The sequence below is a fragment of the Oncorhynchus gorbuscha genome, linkage group LG02, assembly GCF_021184085.1.
Source record: "Oncorhynchus gorbuscha isolate QuinsamMale2020 ecotype Even-year linkage group LG02, OgorEven_v1.0, whole genome shotgun sequence".
NCBI classification, from domain to species: domain Eukaryota; kingdom Metazoa; phylum Chordata; class Actinopteri; order Salmoniformes; family Salmonidae; genus Oncorhynchus; species Oncorhynchus gorbuscha.
The window spans coordinates 59,297,966-59,322,784 of NC_060174.1; the positions used below are offsets into that span (position 1 = coordinate 59,297,966).

The window sequence follows — 24,819 nt, forward strand, 5'->3', positions numbered from 1 at the left end:
GACTTTAATTCCCTCATAATTCCACTACCTTTACTTGCAAGGAAACCATGAATAAGGTTTAGCTAACCTTGTGTTTCCTAGTGGAAAAAGCATCTACTTTATTTTTACAGATAAAAATAACACCATTCACTGCCGTTTACAAATTGATAAGAGCTATTGATAAGAGCTAGGTAAATGAGTAATACATTTGGATAAGGGAATTGTAAATATAAATTACACATGTTTTAGATCTGTTTTACCTTAACGCTGGAGACAAATGTGAAACCAGTCATATGGCAGCAAACTGAAGCATATCAACTTTGCCGCAGTTGTAACATCGACACATGGGGGTCAGGAAGCAAAATGTCTGGACATGAAAACTGAACCATTGCTGCCTGAAGAGTGATGCGAGGGAGTGCTAGATAAAGGGGGAGTAATCAGGGTAGTGATGGATTCCAGGTGTGCCTCATGAAGGGGCGCAGGTGTGCATAAAGAGGGTTGCCAGGTGTGCATAATGATGAGTTGCCCCCACCCCCGACACGCAACTCGAGCTGCAGGACGAAGCCGTCGAGGAGCGGGCCGGATGGCGAAGGTGGAATTCTCGGATGATGTTGGGATCTAGAATGTCGTACACCGGAACCCAGCACCACTCCTCTGGACCATACCCCTCCCAGTCCACCAGGTACTGGAGCCGACTCACACGACATCCAGGAGTGATCTGACGGCATAGGCGGGGCTCCCCTCAGTGTGTTCAAGGGAGGCGCAGGGATGTTGGGGGATGGCATCAGCCAGGGGACCGGGAACCACCGGCCTGAGAAGGGAAACATGAAAAGATGGTGAGATCGTATAGTTAGTGGGGAGTTGTAATCTACCTCGTTGACCCTCCGGAGTACCTTGAACAGCCCCACAAACCGGGGACTCAGCTTCTTACAGGGCAGGCGGAGTGGGAGGTTCCTGGTAGAGAGCCAGATGTGATCGCCAGGATGGAACATGGGAGCCTCACTGCGGTGGCGATCCACCTGCTCTTTCTGACGGCGGATGGTGCACTGGAGTCTCAGGTGGGCATCGTTCCATACCTCTTCTGCACGTCTAAACCACTCGTCCACTGCAGGAGCGTTGGTCTGACTCGGATTCCTCAGAGCCAGGGCCGGTTGATAACCCAGAACACACTGGAAGGGAGTCAGCTCGGTGGAGTGTCGCAATGAATTCTGGGCATATTCAGCCCAAGGAAAGAATCGGGCACGCTCCCCCTGCCGGTCCTGGCAGTGACCCCTCAGGAACCTCCCCAGCTCCTGGGTCATTCTCTCCACCTGCCCGTTAGATTGAGAATGGTACCCGGAGGTGGGGCTGACCATGACCCCCTGCTTCTTCATGAAAGCCTTCAGTCACGTGACGATATCCCCCGGAAGGCCATAGTGCTGGAGGACCTGCTGGAACAGTGCCTCAGCAACCTGGAGAGCGGTAGGGAGATCAGACAGAGGGATGAAACTCCATGATTTTGAGAATATGTCCACAACCACCAAAATGGTGGTGAAACCATCAGAGGGGAAATCAGTAACGAAATCAATGGACAGATGAGACCAGGGACGCTGAGCAATGGGAAGTGGAAAGAGTTTATCTGCTGGAGCATGCCGGGGAGATTTAGTACATACTGAACATGAGTTGGCAAGTTGTGCAACGTCCTGCGCCAAAGTGGGACACCAGTATTTAAGAAAGTGATTGAGCGGTGCGGGTGATACCTGGATGTCCAGCAGCGAGGGATGTGTGTGCCCAGGTCAGCAACCAATCTCCGATCCCCTTGGTGACGTAGATGCACTCCGGAAGGCAGGTGGAAGTAGCGGCTTCCCTCTCCAGAGCCTGGCGTATGTCCACATCTACGTCTCAAAACACGGGCCAAGGATACGGAAGGACTGATTGATTTGCTGGTGGACACTCACAGGACCCTCACCGACGTGGAACCACAGGGTGTGGGAAAGCAGGTCTTCCGACATCCTGGTCCCCGGGCGGTAATCCTCCTCTCTGACCAGGAGATGGTGGGTGGCTGAGGATGACTTTGTGTATGGGTGCGATGATGAAGAAGGGAAGGCTTTCCTGGTGCTTGTGTCCCACTGTGAGGGTGAGTGGTGCTGTGACGTGAGTAAATGTGCTGGATCTCAATGGTTGCATATCCAGAGCTTGGACAGGAAAAAGAGAGGAGAGTTTGTAAGAAGTTGTGTTCAGGGAGGAGTCAGGAGCCTGGTTGATGAAGTTCCCAGCGGCACCGGAGTCTTGTAGAGACTTGTAGAGACAGATGAGGGAAAGCCAGCCAGTGAAATTTAACCCAGAAAGTTTTTGGCGGAAAGAGATGATGGAATACCCTAATGATGGAAGGCCACAGGGCCGCCGCTCTGCTCTAGAGGACCCCGGGTTTGGACGCACCAGGCACCGCTGAAGCTGGTGTCCCTCCTGGCTGCAATAGGGACAGAGCCCCAGCTCTCTCCGGCGACGCTGCAGAGAGGTGCGTGACCCCCACCTCCATGGGTTCTGCCACAGGACAGTCATAGGAGCGAGGCAAGTGGCGAGGTGGACACCGACGCTCCCAAAGAAGGTTATACGCATGGATGGCCATCGAGATGAGAGCGTCCAAGGATAGGTTGTCATCTTTGACATGCCAACTCCATCTGGATCTCCTCGCGCAAGTCCACTGCGGAATAGAGTGCGGAACGCCGGCTCATTATATCTGCTGGAGGCTGCCACAGTCCGAAAGGTAGGGCGCACTCCACATCAGACTGGGCACCCTGCTGGTGTTGAAAAAGTTGCTCATCTCCCTCTCTGCTCTCTGGAGGATGGCCCTGAACAGAGCCATGAACCGCTAATAGGAACACAACTCATCCGCTCCTCTCTCCCAGACGGACGTAGCCCACTCCAACGCCTGTCCGGTCAGCTGGGAAATGACCATGGCAATCTTGGTGGGGGCTGCCATCTGGTAGGGGAAATAGAGGGAGCACTGGAGTAGGAAGCCACTGCGTTTCGAAGGAGTACCGTGATAAGTCGGGCATCGCTGACCTGGGCGGACGGCCGGGGGACTGGCTCACTTTGACGACCGAGGTATGGAGAACTTCGCTGGTGGAGTCGAGGCGGTGGGGAACGTGGAGGACCTCCTCGATGGTCGTATCCAGTAGAGCCAGCTGGTTGCAGTGTTGGTGTAGTAGATGACCCTGTTTCTCGAATGTCTGAAAGATGGTGTATTCTTCCATAATTTCTGATGCAGTATTTTGTAACCAGACGCAAGGAGTCAGGATGCAGGTGCAGATGGTGAGTTTAATAATAACGAACTTTGAGAGTTACAAATCAAGAGAAATGTCTGGACATGAAAACTGAACCAATACTGCCTGTGGAGTGATGTTAGGGAGTTCCTAGATTAAAGGGAAGTAATCAGGGTAGTGATAGAGTCCAGGTGTGCCTCATGATGGGGCGCATGCATGCGTAATGAGGGTTGCCAGGTAAGCGGGAGTAGACGTGACAGCAGTAAAGTTTAGGAAATGCTGTGGCATTATGCTGAATTTTTATTCAGACCTTTTAATAAGTTACCCATACTGCCAAAATTATTGTTTAGATACGCTGCTGTTTTGATACAATGGCAGAGCCACGTATCAACCGGAGGGATGGTATGGTAGAGATAAATAGATAACACTTTGTAGCATACGGAATAACTAACGTTTTAAAATGTTTGATTGTTCACGTTGTGTTATTTGTGCACAGAATAATAGTAGACAGAAAGCAGGCTTAGAAAAACGCACATGAGTGCAGGTAAAAGATTGGATACAGTGTTTACCTATTGTGTTAATGACTATAGGAATAACCCCCGATAAAGATGGGTTATCCCCATTTGAGAAAGTATTTGGAAGACTATAGAGATATAGAATGCCAGAATTAGGAAGGCCGGAACACGGTGTTGTAGAGACAGAAAATACAAGCAGAACACATGAGGAAACTGTTCAGTAACCACACCCGTTTTTTATGCCCAACAGGAGAACTACAGAAGGAGATTACACACAAGATTCTGCCAGGAGACTGGGTCTGCGTCCAATCACTAAAGAAATAGAACTGGAAGCAGTCACAGTGGGAGGGGCCATACCATGCTCCTGGTGACAGCCTTTGCGGTGAGAATAGCTGAAAGTGCTATCTGGGTTCATATAACACATTGCGGGAGGGTAAACACACTTGTCGAAAAATCACAGAGTTAGGAGAAGAACCGAATACCAAAAAGGTTCGGAGGTTACCTCTCTAACGACGATTCGTTAGAAGCGAAAGTGTGGGTTGGTCTCTAGCTGGTGATGTATTTTCCGGGAAGGGGTGGAGCTTTACAGGAGTACTGGTCGGTCTGAGCTGTCTGGTTGTGGGAGCCATATTCTTTATACACCACGACCCACCCGAGAAAGCAAGGGGTAACTTGACCCATAGTGTAGAAGATGAGGATGTTGTAATAACAAAATACAAGAGATCACTTAATCTGGGTAAACAGGAAGTGAGAGTAGAGCTAGGGAAGGATGTCTCAGTTGAATTTTATGTAGACCAAATGGGGTCTCTGACCCCTTGGCAGTCTAGAACTATGAGCCTTTATGGAAGATATCTGTGCAGGTCCCTGTGTAGTTCATGGAAACAGGTCATAGCTCCGAGAGAGAGAGAGGGCTATATAAATCCACATACCCAGTATGGACGAAGATGGAGTATAGTGAAGGTTTTTTGACTATAATCCAGAGCAAGGGAAGTATTGCATAAAGGTACGAATTACCATTAAAAACATAAAGAGGATCTCTGGTTATGCTCCTTCATCCCTCTTCTCTAGAGCACAGCTCCCTTCAGTTGTGGAATGTACTTTAGGCCGGTCTGTCCTACTGCAGGTCTATGCCATCACAGGTCCTGTATGCTCTTTTGCATCACCAACAACTTCCCCCTCGAGTATGAACAATCAATTGACAAACCATTGTATCTTTATTTGCTCCACGTCTGTCTGTTTGTTGCACCGAGCCTGGGCAGAGACTACTCATGTCGATCCAGAGTTTGGCCATGAGCTTCCTCATCCAACACTACAGTAGTAACACCCTCAAACGTATGACCACTCCCCTCTGTATACATGTGTGCTTCTAATGTGCATGAGTCCCTGCCTACAGATAACATTTTAAATCAATACTGGTAATTCTGAAATGTTTTTAACACAAGCATTCGATCAGATAAAGTTTGGCAATTCACCACCCCATTTGTAAAAGGAACAATATGTCAGCCATGGGAGTACAACATAAATGGTTCATGCCTAACAGTTTATTTTAGGCTACATTTCACCGGAATAATGTGTTTATGTTCTGTACAGTGGCTGTGTCCTAACTGTCCTTGTTTCCTGTAGGTGTGTTGTTAATCTTGCCCTACAGTGGTGTGATGTTGCTCCTGACCTCTGCGCTGACCTTTTCTCATAAACATTTAATCTCTGCAACGCAGGACTCCAGCACGCTGGCTGTTGTTGCTAGTCGGGTATGATACCATACAACGCTTTTATTGTCCATTTGCATGGAAATATAATCAGCTGGAAGGCTTCTGGCAGTTGCGGTACAGTCAGCAGATGGTATATTGTAGGAGCTGGCCTATGTGATAAGAATGCATGTGCAAATGTTAAGCAGGAGAAGAAGCACAACATTTGATTAGTTTGCTGCAAAGGAAGGCAAGGCTTTTGGGTCTTTGTCAATGGTGAGAAAACAATCAAGGTAACTGCTTATGTTAGGTCATAATAAATATGTGTCTGTAGATGTTTACAGACTGACTGCTAAGAGGAAGCTAACTGCATGTGTTGGGTTATAATAAGTTGCCTATATTGACTTGTACAGACTGGCTGCTGAGTGTTTGTTATGTTGGGTGTGTTTGGCCAGGTGATCAAGACAGGAACTACTGCCATGGCAACAAGGGCCAGCTGTCACCTCTGTCTGTGTTCCTGGTCTTCACTGGTTCACTGGCTGTAATCTTCACCTCTCAACGGGTAACACACACACACACACACACTTAGAAAAAGGTGAAAGCAGTGTTTCTCTGTTTGTATTACTCTTATTAAAATAATCCCTATCATCACATCCCTTTCAAATCCTCTTTGTATTTGACCCTGTTCTCTCATTTTACTCATGCGTCTCTGTTCCCTTCTCACTCTCTTCCTCATCATTTTCCTCCCTTATCCCCCTCATCTCTCTCTCTCCTCCCCTGGTCCTATCCCTCTCTGTAGGAGACTGGAGACTAGATCTCTGTCTCCACTCTGACCCATGTGCCTGTCACTGCTGCAGACCTGGCGCCAGAATAAAGTGAGATCGGTGAGGGGGCAGTTGAAATCGGGCACAATTTGGGGGGATTCTTGCATTGGAATGACATTGAATTCCGCTTATCACGCTACACCCCAATAAACAAAGTTCAAATGCTGAGACGAAGAGAACATTGATTGAGTGCTTTTGAGGTGACAGGTAGGCTACAGATTTCGCTGCAATCTCCACTGCGCTGTATCAGCACAACGGTCAGTGACCGAAACACTAAAGCAAGGCTGTTTTGGTAATGAATATAATGGACGGATAGGGTAATCGGATAGGGTAATTCACCTATTACAAACAACCTATGTGAATGCAGCCGTGTTTTACCAAAATAATGCAAACAATGTGCTGAAAGTCGTAGCCTAGTTATTCATGCATGCAAACAAAAATACTGAATAGCCTTACTTGGTTTAGAATACAGACACAACTGCGAATGAATGAATGCAAACAAAACGGTGGTACCCAGTAGGCCTAGCAAACACAATATCAGATTATGTCATGCATTTATCAATCTATATTTAGGCTAGTTACATTAACAGTAAATAAATGCAGTAAACAAAGGGTGACTGGAGATACAGATAAGTAAACTACAGTGAGATGCAGCCTTGCACAGCTTTCTTGCCAAACAAATAGGCCCACTTCGAACATGGAAAACCATGCCGCTCATGAGTACAGCAACACGTTGTGATATGGCACAATACACTCCTGTGGCTCAAATTCAACCCACGTAAATTCAACCCATCAATTAAGCAATGCCAGCCAAACATAAACATGTTTCCAATACGTGCAGTTCAATTTACAACTACGAAAACCAATAGGCTACCAAGAACTACAATAGAATGTGGCTATTCATATGCTGAAACATACCGCTATACCCAGGGGCGTAATTTGGGTTCTTGCGTTGGAATTCTGTAGTAATTCCAGCCACTCTCTTGGTAGCCTAATGACAATAACGTTTTTTACAGCTAGCTAAGAAGCTACCTAAACTCTGTAGTGGTAGGGCGTGAGGCAGAATTGAGTGAAGCAACTTCAATGGTAAACGTGACCCCCGATCTTATTAATCAAATATTATAGGCGGAGGCGTATTATTCCCTTAGCCTACCCAAGTGACTTCCCATAGCCCCTTTACGCACACTGTGGCGCGCTCTGTCCATTGTGCTGACACAGCACATCGGAGATACAGGTTTTGCGCCAACCTGTCATTCAATCATTTGAATTTATTTGCTATTTTCATATAGGTACATACAATTAAAACTGAGGGTGCTAAGCCCCCCCCTTGTGGAGCTGGGTCCGCACAGCTGCCTGCTCCTGGTGTTGCAAGACTGGCAGCACTAAAGACAAAACTGAGTAATAAATCAACCACAACTCAATCCAAGGACCTACTGTTATAGTAAATGGTACCAAATATTCAATGTTACTTCAATCACATTCCTTCGTGTGCGCATGCTTGTTTTGAGGTGCTTTTATGGCAAAGTTTAGTCCATAACATTTCAGGTCACAACATATAATAATCTATATGAACCGTACTTGTTCTGTCAGTGAATGCATTGTTGCTACGAGACAAATGTACTGCGATTCTCATTCATGCCTCTAGAGAGAGACAAAGCACAATGTCCATGTCATCTTGAGGAAAGCTTCAGCAGAAGTATAATCTTCCAATAAAAATAACACAAATATTGCCATTTTTGCTTTTCCATTGGCTCATATATGGGGATTGGGTTGTTGACTTTTCTCGTAATTAAAACTGTTGAATTGATTATCGTACTTGTCATGTTTTTCCAACTTCTATGAAGATTTTAACCCACTCAACCCTAACACTTCTCCAAGTTTATACCATCATTGTAAAGCCGTAGTTATTTTCTAGCTTTGACAAGTCATTTCTGAAGATATAATTTAATGTGATTAACTAATTTTTAAGTTCAAACCTATTACATGAACTAAACTCTCATTTTAATATGGTGAAACTATTCATTTAAAAAATAAAATAATCTGAACGTAATGGTCAAATCAGTGTAAAAGCAGTTGAGCTGGTTTTACTCTTTTTGGCCAATTTCTGTTTTCTGGTGGAAAACTGAGCTCGTTGAGCATAACACATAAACCCTGTTACCCATAGATGGGTTTTTAACCATTTTAAAAACATTGAAGCAAGTATTCAATTGCCCCTCCCTGTTGAACACAAGTTTCCATTTCCTCTGTCACAAGGTGATTATTAAATATGTATTTTTATGGCTGTTTTTAAGATGAGAACCTCAATCGTGTTACTTTATTGGCACGTACTATAGTAATTTTGTTTATTTAAGCCCTTGAGATGGGAAACCATGTTTTTATGAAGTGGTACATGTGCTCTTTATGACAATGTTACAATTAGGTCAAATTAAAAGTTTATTTTGACCAAGTTACTCTAACCAAACTGTACTCTATTACTGGACTGACCCTACAGCAATCAGGTATTTGGCATCATGGCCAGCTTTACATTTGACTAACATCCTAGGTTCAGTGAAGAGGAGGAGTAGTAAGGATCGGAGGACCAATGCGCAGCGTGGTACATGTTCATGCTCTTTATTAAACCAAGCAAACACTGAAACAAAACAATAAACGACACTTGAAATAACTAACCGAAACAGTTCCGTGTGGAACACACAGACACAGAAAATAAACACCCACGAAACACAAGTGGGAAAAGGCTACCTAAGTATGATTCTCAATCAGAGACAACTAACGACACCCGCATCTGATTGAGAACCATACCAGGCAAAAGCAAACACAACATAGAAAACGGAACATAGACAAACCCCCCCAACTCACGCCTTGACCATACTAAGACAGAACGTGACACTACCCCCCCCCCCCCAAAGGTGCAGACTCCGGCCGCAAAACCTGAACCTATAGGGGAGGGTCTGGGTGGGTGTTTGTGAGTGTTTGTCCGCGGTGGCGGCTCTGGTGCGGGACCTGGACCCCACTCCACCATAGTCTTTGTCCGCCTCCTCAACCGCCTCTGTGGCCTCTCGGCAGCGCCGGAGTGAAGGACGACTCCGGCAGCTCCTGGCTGACGGACGGCTCTGGCAGCTCCTGACTGACGAACGGAACTGGCAGCTCCTGGCTGACGAACGGAACTGGCAGCTCCTGGCTGACGAACGGAACTGGCAGCTCCTGGCTGACGAGCGGCTCTGGCAGCTCCTGACTGACGAGCGGCTCTGGCAGCTCCGGACAGACTGGCGACTCTGGCAGCTCCTGACTGGCGAACTGAACTGGCAGCTCCTGGCTGACGTGCGGCTCTGGCAGCTCCTGACTGACGAGCGGCTCTGGCAGCTCCGGACAGACTGGCGACTCTGGCAGCTCCTGACTGGCGAACTGAACTGGCAGCTCCTGGCTGACGTGCGGCTCTGGCAGCTCCTGACTGACGAGCGGCTCTGGCTGCTCCGGACAGATGGGCGACTCTGGCAGCTCCAGACAGGCGGGCGACTCTGGCAGCTCCGTACAGATGGGCGACTCTGGCAGCTCAGGACAGACGGGCGACTCTGGCAGCTCAGGACAGGTGGGAGCACCTGCAGGAAGGAGATGGAGAGACAGCCTGGTGAGGGGGCTGCCACCGGAGGCCTGGTGCATGGAGGAGGCACCGGATAGACCGGACCGTGGAGGCGCACTGGAGGTCTCGAGCACCGAGCCTGCACAACCCTACCTGGCTGGATACTCCCCGTAGCCAGGCCAGTGCTGCGAGGTGCAATAGACCGCACTGGGCTGTGCTGACGAACCGGGGACACCATGCGTAGGGCTGGTGCCATGTACCCCGGCCCGAGGAGACGCACTGGAGACCAGATGCGCTGAGCCAGCTTCATGGCACCTGGCTTGATGCCCACTCTCGCCCGGCCGATACGATTTTTGGGGCTGCCTCTCATCCCTGTTGCGCTGCCGTGCTAGGTCCTCATAATGCCGCCTCTCGGCTTTCACTGCCTCTAGCTCTGCCTTGGGGCGGCGATATTCCCCAGCCTGTGCCCAGGGTCCCTTGCCATCTAATATCTCCTCCCAAGTCCAATCCTCCAGGTATCGCTGCCTCTCGTCACCACGCTGCTTGGACCTTTCTTGGTGGGTGATTCTGTATCTGCACTAGACAGAACTGTTTCGGTTGCGTTCATTCACTTTGTTGTTTTTGTTCAGTGTTCATTTACTTTATTAAAAAGATGGACACTTACCACGCTGCGCATTGGTCCTCACCTTCTTCCACCACCAATGGCCGTTACAAGCTGTTTTTTTTTAATTATCTGAATATCAAATAATTTCTGGGCAACAATCTTACTGTGATTGTTTTCAATTACAATGCTAAAAAAGAAACATATAGATACTTAGCAAAGAGCAAAGACCAAGCAATACTTTTGCTGGGACTATCTGAGTGGGGAGGGAGAAAACTGAAAAACAGCTGTTTTTGGCAGCGGGTTGGAACTCTCTTTCTTATTGGTCTAACTGATTTACCGCATGGGTATGTCACCATAGAAGGCCAAAACTCCCTCCCACCAATACAGGCAGAAATTTCAGGCATTCTTTTCAAACAGCTCTTACACTAAATTTTCACAGTATTATTCCAACCTCATAGTGTGGAAATATATATAAATCATGTTTTTGACTGCACTAGGCCTTTAATGAGAAAGGTAGTGTCACTGTGTGGGTGCAAATATGTAATGATCTTATTTGTTTGTGTGGAAGGCTGTGGCAATTGTTGTTGTTTTTTCCACCTGGGGAGGTCATCTTGGGAGGTCTTCATTTGAAGTTAAGCTTCGTATCTGCTGGAACTCTTGAAGCCCAATGTGTTGTCCTGTCCTTATCTACCTGTACAAGCTCATGTGTCTCCAATCTCTCTGACGCATGAATGCGTCAGTGAGTTTCTATGCCCTTTGCGCTGCTTTTTGATGTGCTGTGTACAGACTCACCCTTCACAGCTCTGATCTAAGGATCTTTGTGTCCATGTCCCTGCGGCCAATACTTGTCCACGTTTTTGTTCAGTTAGGGTTTCCAAAAGAATATTATATTTTCAGGACTGTAACGCGTTTTAGAATTCAATTAAGAGACAATTCCATGAAAATGTGTATACAAAAGAACATCTAAGCACAGCCAGCCTTTCTAAGGAATCAGTTGAGTGCTGTGAAAGTTTTTGGAGGGATCAACTCAACAAAACAAAAAAAGGATCTGTTTGCGTGCCTGAACAAAACGTGGGTTTACCGGTGCATTCATTTGAGGAACACCTGTGCTCACTCCCCGCCATGTTTCTTGGGCGGGAATTGTGAGTTGTTGACCTCGATGTGTTGGCTTTGTGTGGTGTGGCACGTCATGGGGAGACTGAGAACTGGATAGACCAGTCCAGCCCAACCTTAGGGTGGTCCCTCTCTCTGTGAGAACTAAAGTGTGGTGGTGGTGGGAGGGGAGCAATGACTTTACACTGGAAACACACCTTACAATGCTTATAGAATGGGGGTAGAAGATAATTGTCAGAGTGATTCATTTGGACAAAATCAGCCCAGTTTTGGGGGTAAGAGATTGTCAACAGTACATCGTTCCAGCTGGTTATTCCAAACCAAAATCTTAACCATCATAAATCTAGTCAACCCGACAGTCACCAGCTTTCTCTGAAATCATTTAAGTAACAGGAATCGATTTATTACTGCTTCGACACATCTCATCAGTTGCCAGTTGATTGCCAAATGACGTGTAATTTAGCTATTTTGTGGAGTGCTTGAGTTTTTTCACCTTGTTCTTGTAGAAAATGGAGATTACTGTTTGCTTTGACCAGCTAATGACTTCTGAGGCAAAGGATTACTATGTGGGAGCCAGACACAACATCTTTCCCTATCTCCACCATCACGCATGACCCCGGCCACACACACACACTCACACACACACACACACACACACACAAACGTCTGCCCATGCCAGCTTGTCACCCGTGACAGAGCACAGCCCTGATCTTTGGTGACTGTTCACAGTTGTGGTAAAATATGCTGCTGATCCAGCCCCCTCTTGTGACATAGCACTGAAGCGTGGCAGCCATTCTAACGCAAGAAGACGCCCACTCAAAGCATTCACCTGCTCTCTGCCTGCCTGCCACCAAAACATTGTTCATTATGACTTGGGTAAAACTACCTTGTCTGCCCAATGCACATGGACGTAGCTCTTGCTTTTACAAGTTTTATTCATTCCCTCACTCTAACCCCCCCAAAAATGTTTAAAAAACAATTGAACAAGTATTTGAAACTAAATGGGTCGTTCCACCAAGTAGGCCTTTTGAGTAGTGTAACTTGGCGGGGAAAAAAAGCACTTTTATTTCACCTAATTTGGATATACTATCATAAATTGCACATGTTCAACTAAATTTTAAAAAGTTTTCCCATCCCAAGAAGTGAAATTAAAAGAGTACTATAATAAGTGTCTATTAAGAACCAAATATATTAACAGGGTTGATAACTTCATCTTAAATCAGCCATGAATCCCATTGTGACAGGGGGAATGGAAGCTTGTCGTAATGCAACAGGGAAGGGCAATTGAATGCAAGCTTCACCAAAAAAACCACATTGTTAAAACATTTCTAGCCTGTCTATGGGTAACAGGGTTGACGTGTTACGCTCGACCCACTCAGTTTTCCACCACAAAAAAAAGAGTAGAACCAGCTCACCTGCTTAACACTTATTAGCTCCTTTTTTTAAATAAATGTAAAAGGAATATTTAACCATATTCAAATTAGATGTTCAGTTCATGTAACAGGGTTGACCTTTAAAATGAATCACTGATCACATTAAACAAATAATCATCAGAAATGACTAGGTCAAAGCCACAGGATAACTAGGACTTTACATTGATGGTGAAAAGTTGGAGAAATGTTGGTGTTAAGGTGGGTTAAAATCCTCCTAGAAATCAGAGGAAGCACAGAGGGACATGTATAAATGCAGAATTTTGGCACTTCAGCAAGTCTTTATTCATATTTTTTTTTAAATCACATATATAATTTTTCCATGTGGTTTATGTTATAATGCAAGGTAGCCTAGTGGTTAGAGAATTGGACTAGTAACCGGAAGGTTGCAAGTTCAAAGCCCTGAGCTGACAAGGTACAAATCTGTCATTCTGCCCCTGAACAGGCAGTTAACCCACTGTTCCTAGGCTGTCATTGAAAATAAGAATTTGTTCTTAACTGACTTGCCTAGTTAAATAAAGGTAAATAACAGGCTTTTAAAATTCAATATTTTTTGCACAATTTCTACTTTGCCACTAATTTGAAAGAACAGACCAAATGTGAAGAAAAAAATTGAGAGCAGATATGAATGCCTTCTGTCTAGATCTTAACCGTATACCCCCTTACACACACATTGTGTTTTAACATCATCTGTTTGCGAGACTCACAGATCAATGTTTAACTATCAATTGCATATTATAACATTTTTGTATTGTGCTGTCTAGGCCTACATAATTTTACATCTTACAAACGAATGTTGGGTTGATAGATTTAGAGGTGTTTTGCTATGATGCAAGAGGACAAGAGTGTCCATGGAATGGCATAGTCATTTAACTGGAGGGGGTAGTTTGGTGACAGGGGTATCCCTTGGTAACAACAACCTGTGGAAGACTGCTCGTTGCTAAGAGATTTCTTCAGAAAAGTGGACCCCCCTTCCTCCAAGAGTACAGATTACATGTAGAATCGCACTCCATTAGTTGACATGTTCCTAGTTGCCCCAATTAAGACAATCTTTTTCAAATAAACTAACTTTGTCTTCAGCTAAGGAAATGGTTTTGTCACAAAAGTGTGTTGATGTCCGTTAATATGAATCCATGTCCTACCCTACGACATTCCCTAGCCTAGTTCGACTAGTCAGTCAGTGATGTGATGGCAGACCTTATTTCCATGAGAATGGTGAGGGGCAGGGAAAGGGTTAAGCCTGGACTGTGGGATAAGGAAGAAGGGGCACTCAATGCAACGCTAATTTTCTGCCCCATGGGGCACCCAGAGAAAAGAGGACAAAGCCAGCCATAAGACACGCTGAGAACCACGGTTTACTGTGTGCACCTGCATGCTCTAAAGCAGCGAGGGAACAATGAGATTTACCGAAACGGGTAATTATGCTCGGGAGTTGGATGGCTTTCCACTCTCCTTTTCTGTTGGGAAAGAGAAGCGGGCAAAGGCCTGGTGAAAAGTTTAGACTATCTCCATGTTAAATCATATAGGCTTTGAGTTTCATTCTACGGTTGCATTGGAAGACATCAGTTATGTTTTATGTAAATGGTGTTAGTTTTAGGAATTTATCATAGGCACATTATGTGACAGTAGAAAATAGAAAAATAATAACACTTTATTACTTTTTTTTTGTTTTACATCATTCTTGTCAAGTGACTTGAAATAACAATACCCTTACTATAAGGGTATTAATAAAACATGAATTCAATACATATCACAACGGTAGATAAGGCCTAAACCTCAGAAAAGCAGCATCGATTTAAACTAAACAATAACAAAAATCCTCAAATATCGGTTCAGTTTTGTGTTTCAAAAAGTTGTGGGAAAAAACAACTGCTATTTAACTTTTATATAAATTACAGGGTGGGTAGACCCATTTAGAGGTAAATTCATTTTCTGAACGGATACAGAAATGGCAGTTGTCTGAGAGAAACATTTGAGATTGTCAATGTCGAAGCCATTTTGTTCAGAATTCACAAAAACAAAATGTCATACTTCCACTTCAACTCGAGTTCCCATTGCAGTCATTAATACTCTTTTAGATGGTAGGTTTAGAGAAATAGTAGAATGGGACAATATCTGGGGTTTGGAATCACTCATAACCATCAAGGCATTCCAACTGGAATGTACACTGAAACCACACAACCATTCAACGACCAATGATGACGACATCGTCATCTTGTCACAAAATATTGTCTGTGTCAGTGAGGAATCTCATCTTTGTATTAAAATTAATATTATTTTCTTTCTTCAGTCCCGGCACATTTACTGACCCCATTGGGCTGCCACCAGTCAATGCCAGCATATCAAGTCAGATCACGTTGTTTGCCAACATCCATCTTACTGGACTTCCACAATAAGTGTCAGACCCTGTAGGTCAGATGTGGATAAGGGACCAACAAGAGTTAGGAGGGGAGTCGACAGCACTTCAACCAACATGATACACGGTTGATTGAATCAGTATAATGTCTCAGTTCAGAGGTGTGCGAGTTGGTGAGTGAGTTCAGCTTAGAGGTGTGTGAGAGGGAATTCAAAGGTGGGTGAGTGGAGCTGACCCTCCCAGGTAATGCTGCTGGATGTTTGCTGCAGAGACGGAGTACCCTCTCTGGGCCTCTGAGGCATCTCCCCCAGGCATGTACATGCTGATCATGTCCCTGAGATGGTCTCCCTGGACCTGGATTCCACGCTGGTTCTGGTGCTGCTGGTGGGCCTGGTGGTGGTGCTGCTGCAGGGGGCTGTGGGGCCCGGTGGGGGATGGGGACATGCTGTGGCCATCAGACTGCTGCTTCACCATGGACATCACTGGGCTGACCTGCTGGGGGCTGCTGTTGTAGGACATGGGGCTGAGGGAGAGAGATTGGGTTACTGATCAATTGAGACAAACTAATGAGAGTAACTATTTGACTTCAAAAAGTCACAAAAGGGTCACTGACCAAAAATAAATGGACAAGATGGAAATAGACTATTAGCGCCAATAAAACCACCTGGCCATGGGTTTTGTATATCCAAAAACAGTTTAGGCCTATGACTGCCAATGGTACATTGGAAAGAAAATATTTCTGAACTGTAGATAGCCATTAAAATCATAGAAAAAGTAACAATCTAGACTCACCTGTATGCGTTGGCACCATTCATGTAGGCTTGGGCCTGGGCCATGCTGGACTGATACTGAAGTGCTGACAGGTCATAGCGGTGAAGCTGCTGGCTGTAGCCGAGCGCCTCGCTCTGCATCGCCGCAGTGTAGCCCCCTGTGTGGCCCCAGCCATATGCGTCCATTCTGGGGTTTCCAACTTGTCCCTGAGCCGCGGACGCACTCAGCAGGTGGTTACCGGCCGACATCTGATACTGGGCGGCTAGAGTATTGTTCTTCGGCATCGGTTTGGTTTTACGACGGGGCTTGTATTTATAGTCCGGATAATCCTTCATGTGCACCGCGCGGAGGCGCTTAGCCTCGTCAATGAAGGGCCTTTTCTCGGCGTCTGTTAGAGATTTCCACGCGACACCCAGCCGTTTGGATATCTCAGAATTGTGCATTTTGGGATTTTCCTGAGCCATTTTCCGTCGCTCACCGCGAGACCAGACCATGAAGGCATTCATGGGCCGCTTGACTTTGTCCATTGGGTCAGGTTGGATTGTCGGTAATTTGGAACCTGTGTGGCCGCCCTCGTGCCCCCCTACTCCGTTCGCAGGTGGCATTCCTGTTCCAGGATGATGTGAAGGAACAGAGGATTTGAGTTGGTGCTCTATAATGTTATACATATTTACCATAAACGAAATATACAAAGTTTGAACAGAGCTTTAAAATTACACCGGCTGTGTAATGTCAACCAAGCATCCCAAGCAGAAGTTGAAAACAATAATGATAAAACAAATTGTCAGAGATGGAAACAAAATCGTCGCAAAAACATCCTGCTACCAACTCACGACTTCAGATGGCCTTTAAACTACAATGAGAAGAGAGATACTGCTGTAGAGTTCCTTCTTGAAATAACTCCCTATCCCACTGGTTGCTGGTGATTATAAAACTTCTTCACAAGCAAATCTGCTCCTAACTTCCCTCCCTCCAGCCCACTCATTTACATCACTATAGAAGGGGTGCGGTGAATTTGGAATGCACTTGAGTGAATATGAAGAGAGGCGGAATCGCTGTGGGAAGGAGGGAGACAGCCCCCCCCCTCTCTCTCTCTCTCTGCAACGCAAACTTCAAACTTTACTTTGTAAAATGTATTATATAGTTCTTGTTAATTTAAGATAAAGAATACTTTTGTTTCAGGCTTCTCCATAACATTGGCCAACAGACATGTTTAAGACAAGGGTGGGAGAAGGCAGGGAACCTCTCACCCAATTCTCTCTCTAATACAAAACTTAAAAAACGAGTTTACATTTTCAGATTCATCATTCTTATTTACTTAAGGTATATCATTTTATTTCAGATCTTTCTCTATAATATTGGCCACCACATTAATGAAACATGTTGACAGTAATCAACATAAGTTTAGGCTTTTCATATCAATGTAATGTCAGAATGACATCTGTAGCATATTTGAACGACCTAATAACATATTACAATGTACAATCCATTGGATTCCATTGTCAAAAGCCTGGTAGGCTTATGTTTTCAGAGAGAAAGTATGTCAACAAAACAAGACCCATTTCACAGTATATACCCCATGCATGGTCCATGCCTCCTCTATCCAGTAGCAGCTCCCTGCGGTTCTAAAATGAGACTAGGTGTGATATTACTAGTAGCTACCCATTACACCTTTTTCGAGTTTCTATGGTCAACACTTTACACCTCCACTGGGGGCTAGGTGTTTGCCCATAGCCATCAATCAGTAAATAGCTCATTCATTATGCTTTGCAGGATTAAGAGTCAGTGCTTGAATTGAGCTGGTGCCCACAGGTGTACCGGCACCTCTTATAGAATACAGGCAATAAAATATGATGACTACTGACACCTACATATAAAGACTACTGGGCCAGCACCCAAAATGAGTACTAGCTGGCACCTACTATTTCAGTCCACTTCAAGCACTGAGTAGTGTGATACAAGTTGAATGTTAGAGTGATATAATCAAATGGGATAATGACAATGTAACAAAAACTATAAACTGGTGAATTACGTTGGTATCCAGTTTATAATAGCAATAAGGCACCTCAGGGGTTTGTGGTATATGGCCAATATACCACAACTCCACTTTGTGTCGTGCATCGGAACAGCTTAGCCGTGGTATATTGGCCATATACCACAACCCCCAGAGGTGCCTTATTGCTTAAATAGACCGCAATGTGCACAATTATACCAGTCCCCCTTAGCATCAGGGAGATTTGGTTGGTTGAGAGATCAATCTGTTCATTTGGACTGAAAGTCCACAATAATATATACATTATCCAATCTATTTGGATGAGCTAGTTCCAATGGCCACAATAACACAGCCATTAACCAATTTATTTGGACTGGTTCCAATGACCAAGATAATATAGCCATTATGCAACTTATTTGACTATTTGTACTTGGAGTATGCCTCTCCCATTGTGCCAGGGTCATTCTTTTTGTGAGTAGAAGATAAGGGAAATAGAGGAAATACAAGTATGTTTCCTGGTGTTGTGGTGGTGACAATCAATTCAACATTAAAGTGGGCAAATAAAAGACCGACAAGACAGAGGGGGTGAGATTTGAAAGCCTCTAGCATTATATACATAGGGGGACGAAAAAAAAACAGAGATTGGCAATGACAGATTTGAGGCAAAGGAAAATGAAGTGGAGAGGTTGAGGAGAAGAAAGAGGATAGAAAGAGAGGGAGGCCAAGAAACAGAGAGTAGCACAAACAAAAGGTTGGTGATGGGGGGTTGGTGGTTGGAAGAGAAAGTCCTCAGAGACAAGCAGATTGAAAGTCGCTCTATTCATCGCTCTCTCCTCCGGCTCTTCTCATGTAAATGGGCCCTGCGGTCTCCCAGCTATCCGTCACAGGGCAGGGGGACCCAGGCAGGGCCCTTTACGAGCCTCCCGCACACACAATTGCTCTACCAACAATTGGGGTGCCAATGGGGGGTTGGGGGGTCACGGTTGGGAGGCCAATCTTGGTGAGAGAAATAGTGAAGGATGGATACCGGAGAGATGGGGGGGTGGGGGTGGGGGGTGGAATTGGAGGAATGACCACCTACACTGAGCCCGAGAAGTATACATTGGTTTAGGTTGGTTGCATTTAATAACATAAGGAAAAGTGATGAAATGATTAACAGGAACCGTGTGTGAGAATGACAAGAGGCTGTTCGATGCCAATTCTCAACTGTAAAAGTTTAAAGGGCGAGGATTTGTTTCTTGATAAGAAATAGGACGCTGACATGCTGTTACCTTCTAATAACTCTGATTCATGTAGATTTGTTCAATTGACACGCTGAGAGATCTTTAAAGGGGGCTATAGCCTATAGACCTACAACATTTCTAAAGAGCACTTAGGCCTATTCCGGACAAACATAAAGACACACAGCAGAGATAATACAAATTGTAGAAATATACTAGAAAATAATTTCTGAAAAACATGGACTTTATTCACCAGATCCACTTTATGACTGTCAGTAACTCCATTAGTAACTAGTCCAGTAAAACAACGTAAATTTGTAAAAATTCTAACTCCCTTCAATACCTTCCTGGTGTTGTGGTGGTGACAATCAATTCAACATTAAAGTGGGCAAATAAAATACTGACAAGACAGAGGGGGTGAGATTTGAAAGCCTCTAACATTATATACATATACAAGAAAAAAACAGAGATTGGCAATTACATATTTGAGGCAAAGGACACTTGAGACAAAGCTGTTGTTCAAAGTCTTTCTGATCTATCTACCAACTTGGGTCCATCTCTCTTTTTTTGTGGGTGCATTTAAACATAAAAAGTGATTTATAATGTTTTAAAATCTAAATGCCTGAAGGATAGGCACTGCTGAGTGAAGCAGCAACACTGGATGGAAGGCACCCACAATTGGACAGTATTTGGAATCCATCTGGTGGCAGACACAGGTATTTATTTATTCTTCGTTTAACTAGGCAAGTCTTAAGAAAAAAATCTTATTTTCAATGACTGCCTAGGAACAGTGGATTAACTGCCTTGTTCAGGGGGTAGAACAACAGATTTTTACTTTGTCAGGTCAGGGATTTGATCTTGCAGCCTTTCAGTAACAAGTCCAACGCTCTAACCACTAGGCTACCTGCCTCCCATTGAAAACCCCATTGTCATAATACATTTGTTTTTCCTCTGTGTAATGTCAAACAAGCAGTAACATTCTACATTCTATCTCTAAAATGGTACTGGTCAAGCATACTGCTTGTGCATTTCAATGAACCAAATGTGATGAAGTGCACTCTGTGGTGATCAAATCAGTTCCAACTGCAAATATCCAAAGAAGCTGAACATTTCTATTAGATCAAAGACATCCCCACTTACATAGAGCAGAATACAATGTAGAAATTATTTGTTACATTGTTTCTGTAAAAAATATTTCAGCTAGACTACATTGGTATGATAATTGCTGTTGTTTCATTATGTTTCAGCGAGTCTACAACGTCAATATTGTTAACTATGTTTGAGCAGAAATCTTAAAATGCTTGCAGGCAGACTAATTCTGAAATGTTGCCAAATTATTGTCAAACGAGCTGATGTGATTGGTCAAAATACCAATTTGGTGGAAAAAGATCCGAATTTGGCTGCCTGTGTAAATGCAGCCTAATTTTGCTCACTGTACAAAATTTGCCTAGTCCTAGAGACAATCCAAGAATGCATCTGAATACAAAATATATGGGTTTATACAAGACAAGAATGCAATTATTTCATGGCCCCACTATTTATGCAATAAATCCCCCCTGCATGACCATTCGGATGTTCCAAAAAACAGGATCATTACATCTCTTAATATGGGTCATATTGAGGGAGATCGATTAAGCTGAACTGCAGTGCACAGGTCTATAGCCAGTGACGTAAATGGGTAAAAGCAGTGAGGGAGGAGCACCCTTCTCAAATTGAAGAGTAATCTGCACCGCTCGGTCATGTTGACAACAAGGCAGCATGATGCATCGTTTAGAAACATACATCTCTTTTCCACAAAACACACTATATATACAAAAGTAAGTGGACACCCCTTCAAATGAGTGGATTTAGCTATTTCAGCTACACCCGTTACTGACAGGTGTATAAAATCGCCATGCAATGTCCATAGACAAATATTGACAGTAGAATAGCCTAGCAGCCGCACACAAGCCTAAGATCACCATACGCAATGCCAAGCGTCGGCTGGAGTGGTGTAACTCTCACCGCCATTGGACTCTTCGAGCAGTAGAGACGCATTTTCTGGAGTGATGAATCACTCCATCAGGTAGCCCGACGGACGAATCTGGGTTTGGTGGATGCCAAGACAACGCTACCTACCCCAATGCATAGTGCCAACTGTGTAGTTTGGTGGAGGAGGAATAATGGTCTGAGGCTGTTTTTCATGGTTCGGGTTAGGCCCCTTAGTTCCAGTGAAGGGAAATCTTAACGCTACAGCATACAAGGACATTCTAGATTATTCTGTGCTTCCAACTTTGTGGCAACAGTTTGGGAAAGGCCCTTTCCTTTCCTGTTTCGGCATGACAATGCCCCTTGCACAAAACGAGGTCCACACAGAAATGTTTTTTCGAGATCAGTGTGGAAGAACTTGACTGGAGAGCCCTCACCTCAACCCCATCGAACACCTTTGGGGTGAATTGGAACGCCAACTGCAAGCCAGGCCTAATCGCCCAACATCAGTGCCTGACCTCACTAATGCTCTTGTGGCTGAATGGAAGCAAGTCTACACAGCAATGTTCCAACACCTAGTGGACAGCCTTCCCAGAAGAGTGGTTGCTATAGCAGCAAAGGGGGGACCAACTCCCTATTAATGCCATGACTTTGGAATGAGATGTTCGACGAGAAGGTGTCCACAAACTTTTGGTCATGTAGGGTATATGTTAGAATTTTGACATCCAGTTTCGTTGGCATGCATTGAAACGTGTGGCCTAATCGTGGCTTTCTTTTGCAAATTACCATGAATTAATGGACTTATTTCCTAAAATGTATTATTTCCTAATACTAAACAAAATATTAAGGTGTTGGACATTCATTGTGTGACAAGAAATAACTATCAGGTCTATTATGCTCCAGCAGCTAGAATTTGTGTGTCCACAATTCAACTGTGGGAACATGGAGGCTCTCAACACCAGACAACAGAAAGAGCTGTCCGCTACTATACCAGAGATTGTTCATGAGATTACCTCTGCCCTTGACTTACCACTAAAAATGTTAAATGAATCATTGGCAGTGCTCACTGCTGAAGTGGATAACTTTTTAACTAAAGTGGAAAGTCTGGACATGGCAGCCAATGCAACAGAGGTGCTACTCTGTGACCTGGAAACAGCGCAACCTAAATTGGAATGGATAATCATACTCATTAAAAGAGAAAACAGAATAAAACGAAAATGATTTCCTTAAATTCAATGTGCGGGTCACAGGACATGAAACTGGTGTGGAAGCAGGCAACCCAACTTCCTTCATGAGACTGCGGTAAAGTCAGCTTTATATTAAAGATGCAGACTTTGCTCATCAATACCTCTTTAACAGAATATGCCAGGATGAAATAAATGTAATATTCTGAATCACCTGACGATAGTGAACAAGCTACACCCCTTTTCTCGGTTCCGTTCTGTTTTCAGTCCTTTTACAGTCATTTCTATGGCAGGGACCATCTTAAAATTGCAATTGGAACCTTGAAAAACAATCACATGACATAGAACTCTCAAGTCAACTGTAATATATCGTTTTTTACGATAGTGATTTTCAATCAATTAAAATTTACTTCCTTAAAACTTTAATAGCTTCAAACCCATAATACCTTCATGAATATACACATTTCTCTATACATTTTATATAATTGTATGTCTAAAATACTTCCTATACTTCAATAGCTTTCACCCAATATTGACTTGCATGAACTATTGGTCCAGGGACCTCTTCCCTCCAATCTACAGCAATTACTTTTTGGCTTTGTGACGGTCTATTGTTTTAAATAATGTTAACTGGTTTTACATGACAAACACTTTCCTAAAACTTGAAATGACTTCCATCCCATATCACTTCTATGAATTAAAAAAAGCGGCCAGCTTTCGCTCCGCTGGCCATTATAGAGCAGTGTGTCACCATTTGGCAACACTAAGAGTCATATTAACTGTCGTTTTCCCCCGCTTCATTGAATGTTTTCACTTTGACATGAGGAGCACAAGCCGAAGAACACCATCCAAACCGTGAAGCACGGGGGTGGAAGCATCATGTTGTGGGGGTGCTTTACTGCAGGAGGGACTGGTGCACTTCACAAAGTAGATGGCATCATGAGGTAGGAAAATTATGTGGGAATATTGAAGCAACATCTCAAGACATCATTCAGGAAGTTAAAGCTTGGTCGCAAATGGGTCTTCCAAATGGACAATGACCCCAAGCATACTTCCAAAGTTGTGGCAAAATAGCTTAAGGACAACAAAGTCAAGGTATTGGAGTGGCCATCACAAAGCCCTGACCTCAATCGTATAGAACATTTGTGGGCAGAACTGAAAAAGGGTGTGCGAGCAAGGAGGCCTTACAAACCTGACTCAGTTACACCAGCTCTGTCAGGAGGAATGGGCCAAAATTCACCCAAATTATTGTGGGAAGCTTGTGGAAGGCTACTCGGAACTTTTGACCCAAGTTAAACAATTTAAAGGCAATGCTACCAAATACTAATTGAGTGTATGTACACTTGTGACCCACTGGGAATGTGATGAAAGAAATAAAAGCTCAAATAAATAATTTTCTCTACTATTATTCTGCCATTTCACATTCTTAAAATAAAGTGGTAATCCTAACTGACCTAAAACAGGGAATTTTTACTAGGATTAAATGTCAGGAATTGTGAAAAAATTATTTGAAATGTATTTGGCTCTGGTGAATGTAAACTTCCGACTTCAACTGTATGTGTGAGTATGGGTGTATGTGTGTTGCGAGCAGAAGTCACTTACATTACCGTGCCATCCCTTGTTTACTCCCTTCGACCTGCACCGTCGTCAGAGTGCCCCCATGTTCCTCCTGGCCAGAGCCGGGGATTTGTTCGAGCCGCCTTCATCTAATAGACCACTTGTCTACTCCCTTCGGCCTGCACTCTTTTCGAATCTAGTCACCATGAGGGGAATTATTATCACCAGAATGATGCATTCTATGTGCCGTGCCTGTGTGCCTCTCACGGTTAGTTTCTCATATAGCTTTAAGCCCCTCTCCCTGTAAACTCTAGAGGGTAAGGCCCTATCTAGTGGACCTCTGAGTCAGTTGCTAGGTGCCGGCTATGGCGACCTGCCAGAGACACATGCGCGAACTGGGCAGGCAAGTGCCGTAGCTGGGGAGATCCACGAGAAGGGCCTGGCACTCATCCAGAGTAGCCGCCGCCAACCGCCGGACTAAACTCCCACCGGTCCGCCATCGCCAGACGAACCTCCGCAGGCAGCCCCTTGCGAGACCATGCACGAGAGTCCGCGAGACGGACCACATGACAAATTTCCGACGGTTGCGAGAGGAGGGCAACAGTGCATCTTCTCCCAAGCTCGAGCCCAGCCCTGCTTCTCACCCCAGCCCGACCGACCCAGCCTTTAAATCTGACTTGCCGACTTCCCTTACATACCTTCTTCTAAAATGCCAGAGGCTGTTCACCTTGTAGAGATGCTATGGATATGGGTACGGTCCGGGGAGAGATTTACACCCTACCCTCTCTTCTGGAATTT

The 24,819-nt window shown here is 44.6% G+C and overlaps 1 protein-coding gene and 1 long non-coding RNA gene across 2 annotated transcripts; one reads left to right on the top strand and one right to left on the bottom strand.

The window, feature by feature from the left end:
* The first annotated feature begins 5,619 nt into the window (after positions 1-5,619).
* Positions 5,620-6,932, top strand: LOC123993363. Its single transcript, XR_006831441.1, has 3 exons — positions 5,620-5,717; positions 5,880-5,986; positions 6,224-6,932. It is a non-coding gene; the product is annotated as an uncharacterized LOC123993363 (long non-coding RNA).
* A 7,675-nt stretch (positions 6,933-14,607) lies between these two features.
* Positions 14,608-17,028, bottom strand: LOC123993368 (transcription factor Sox-19a-like). Its single transcript, XM_046295452.1, has 2 exons — positions 16,121-17,028; positions 14,608-15,851 (listed from the first exon to the last, which is right to left on the bottom strand). Exons 1-2 carry the CDS (start codon positions 16,774-16,776, stop codon positions 15,539-15,541), a joined length of 969 nt encoding a protein of 322 aa, XP_046151408.1. The 5' UTR covers positions 16,777-17,028; the 3' UTR covers positions 14,608-15,538.
* Between the last annotated feature and the right edge of the window lie 7,791 nt (positions 17,029-24,819).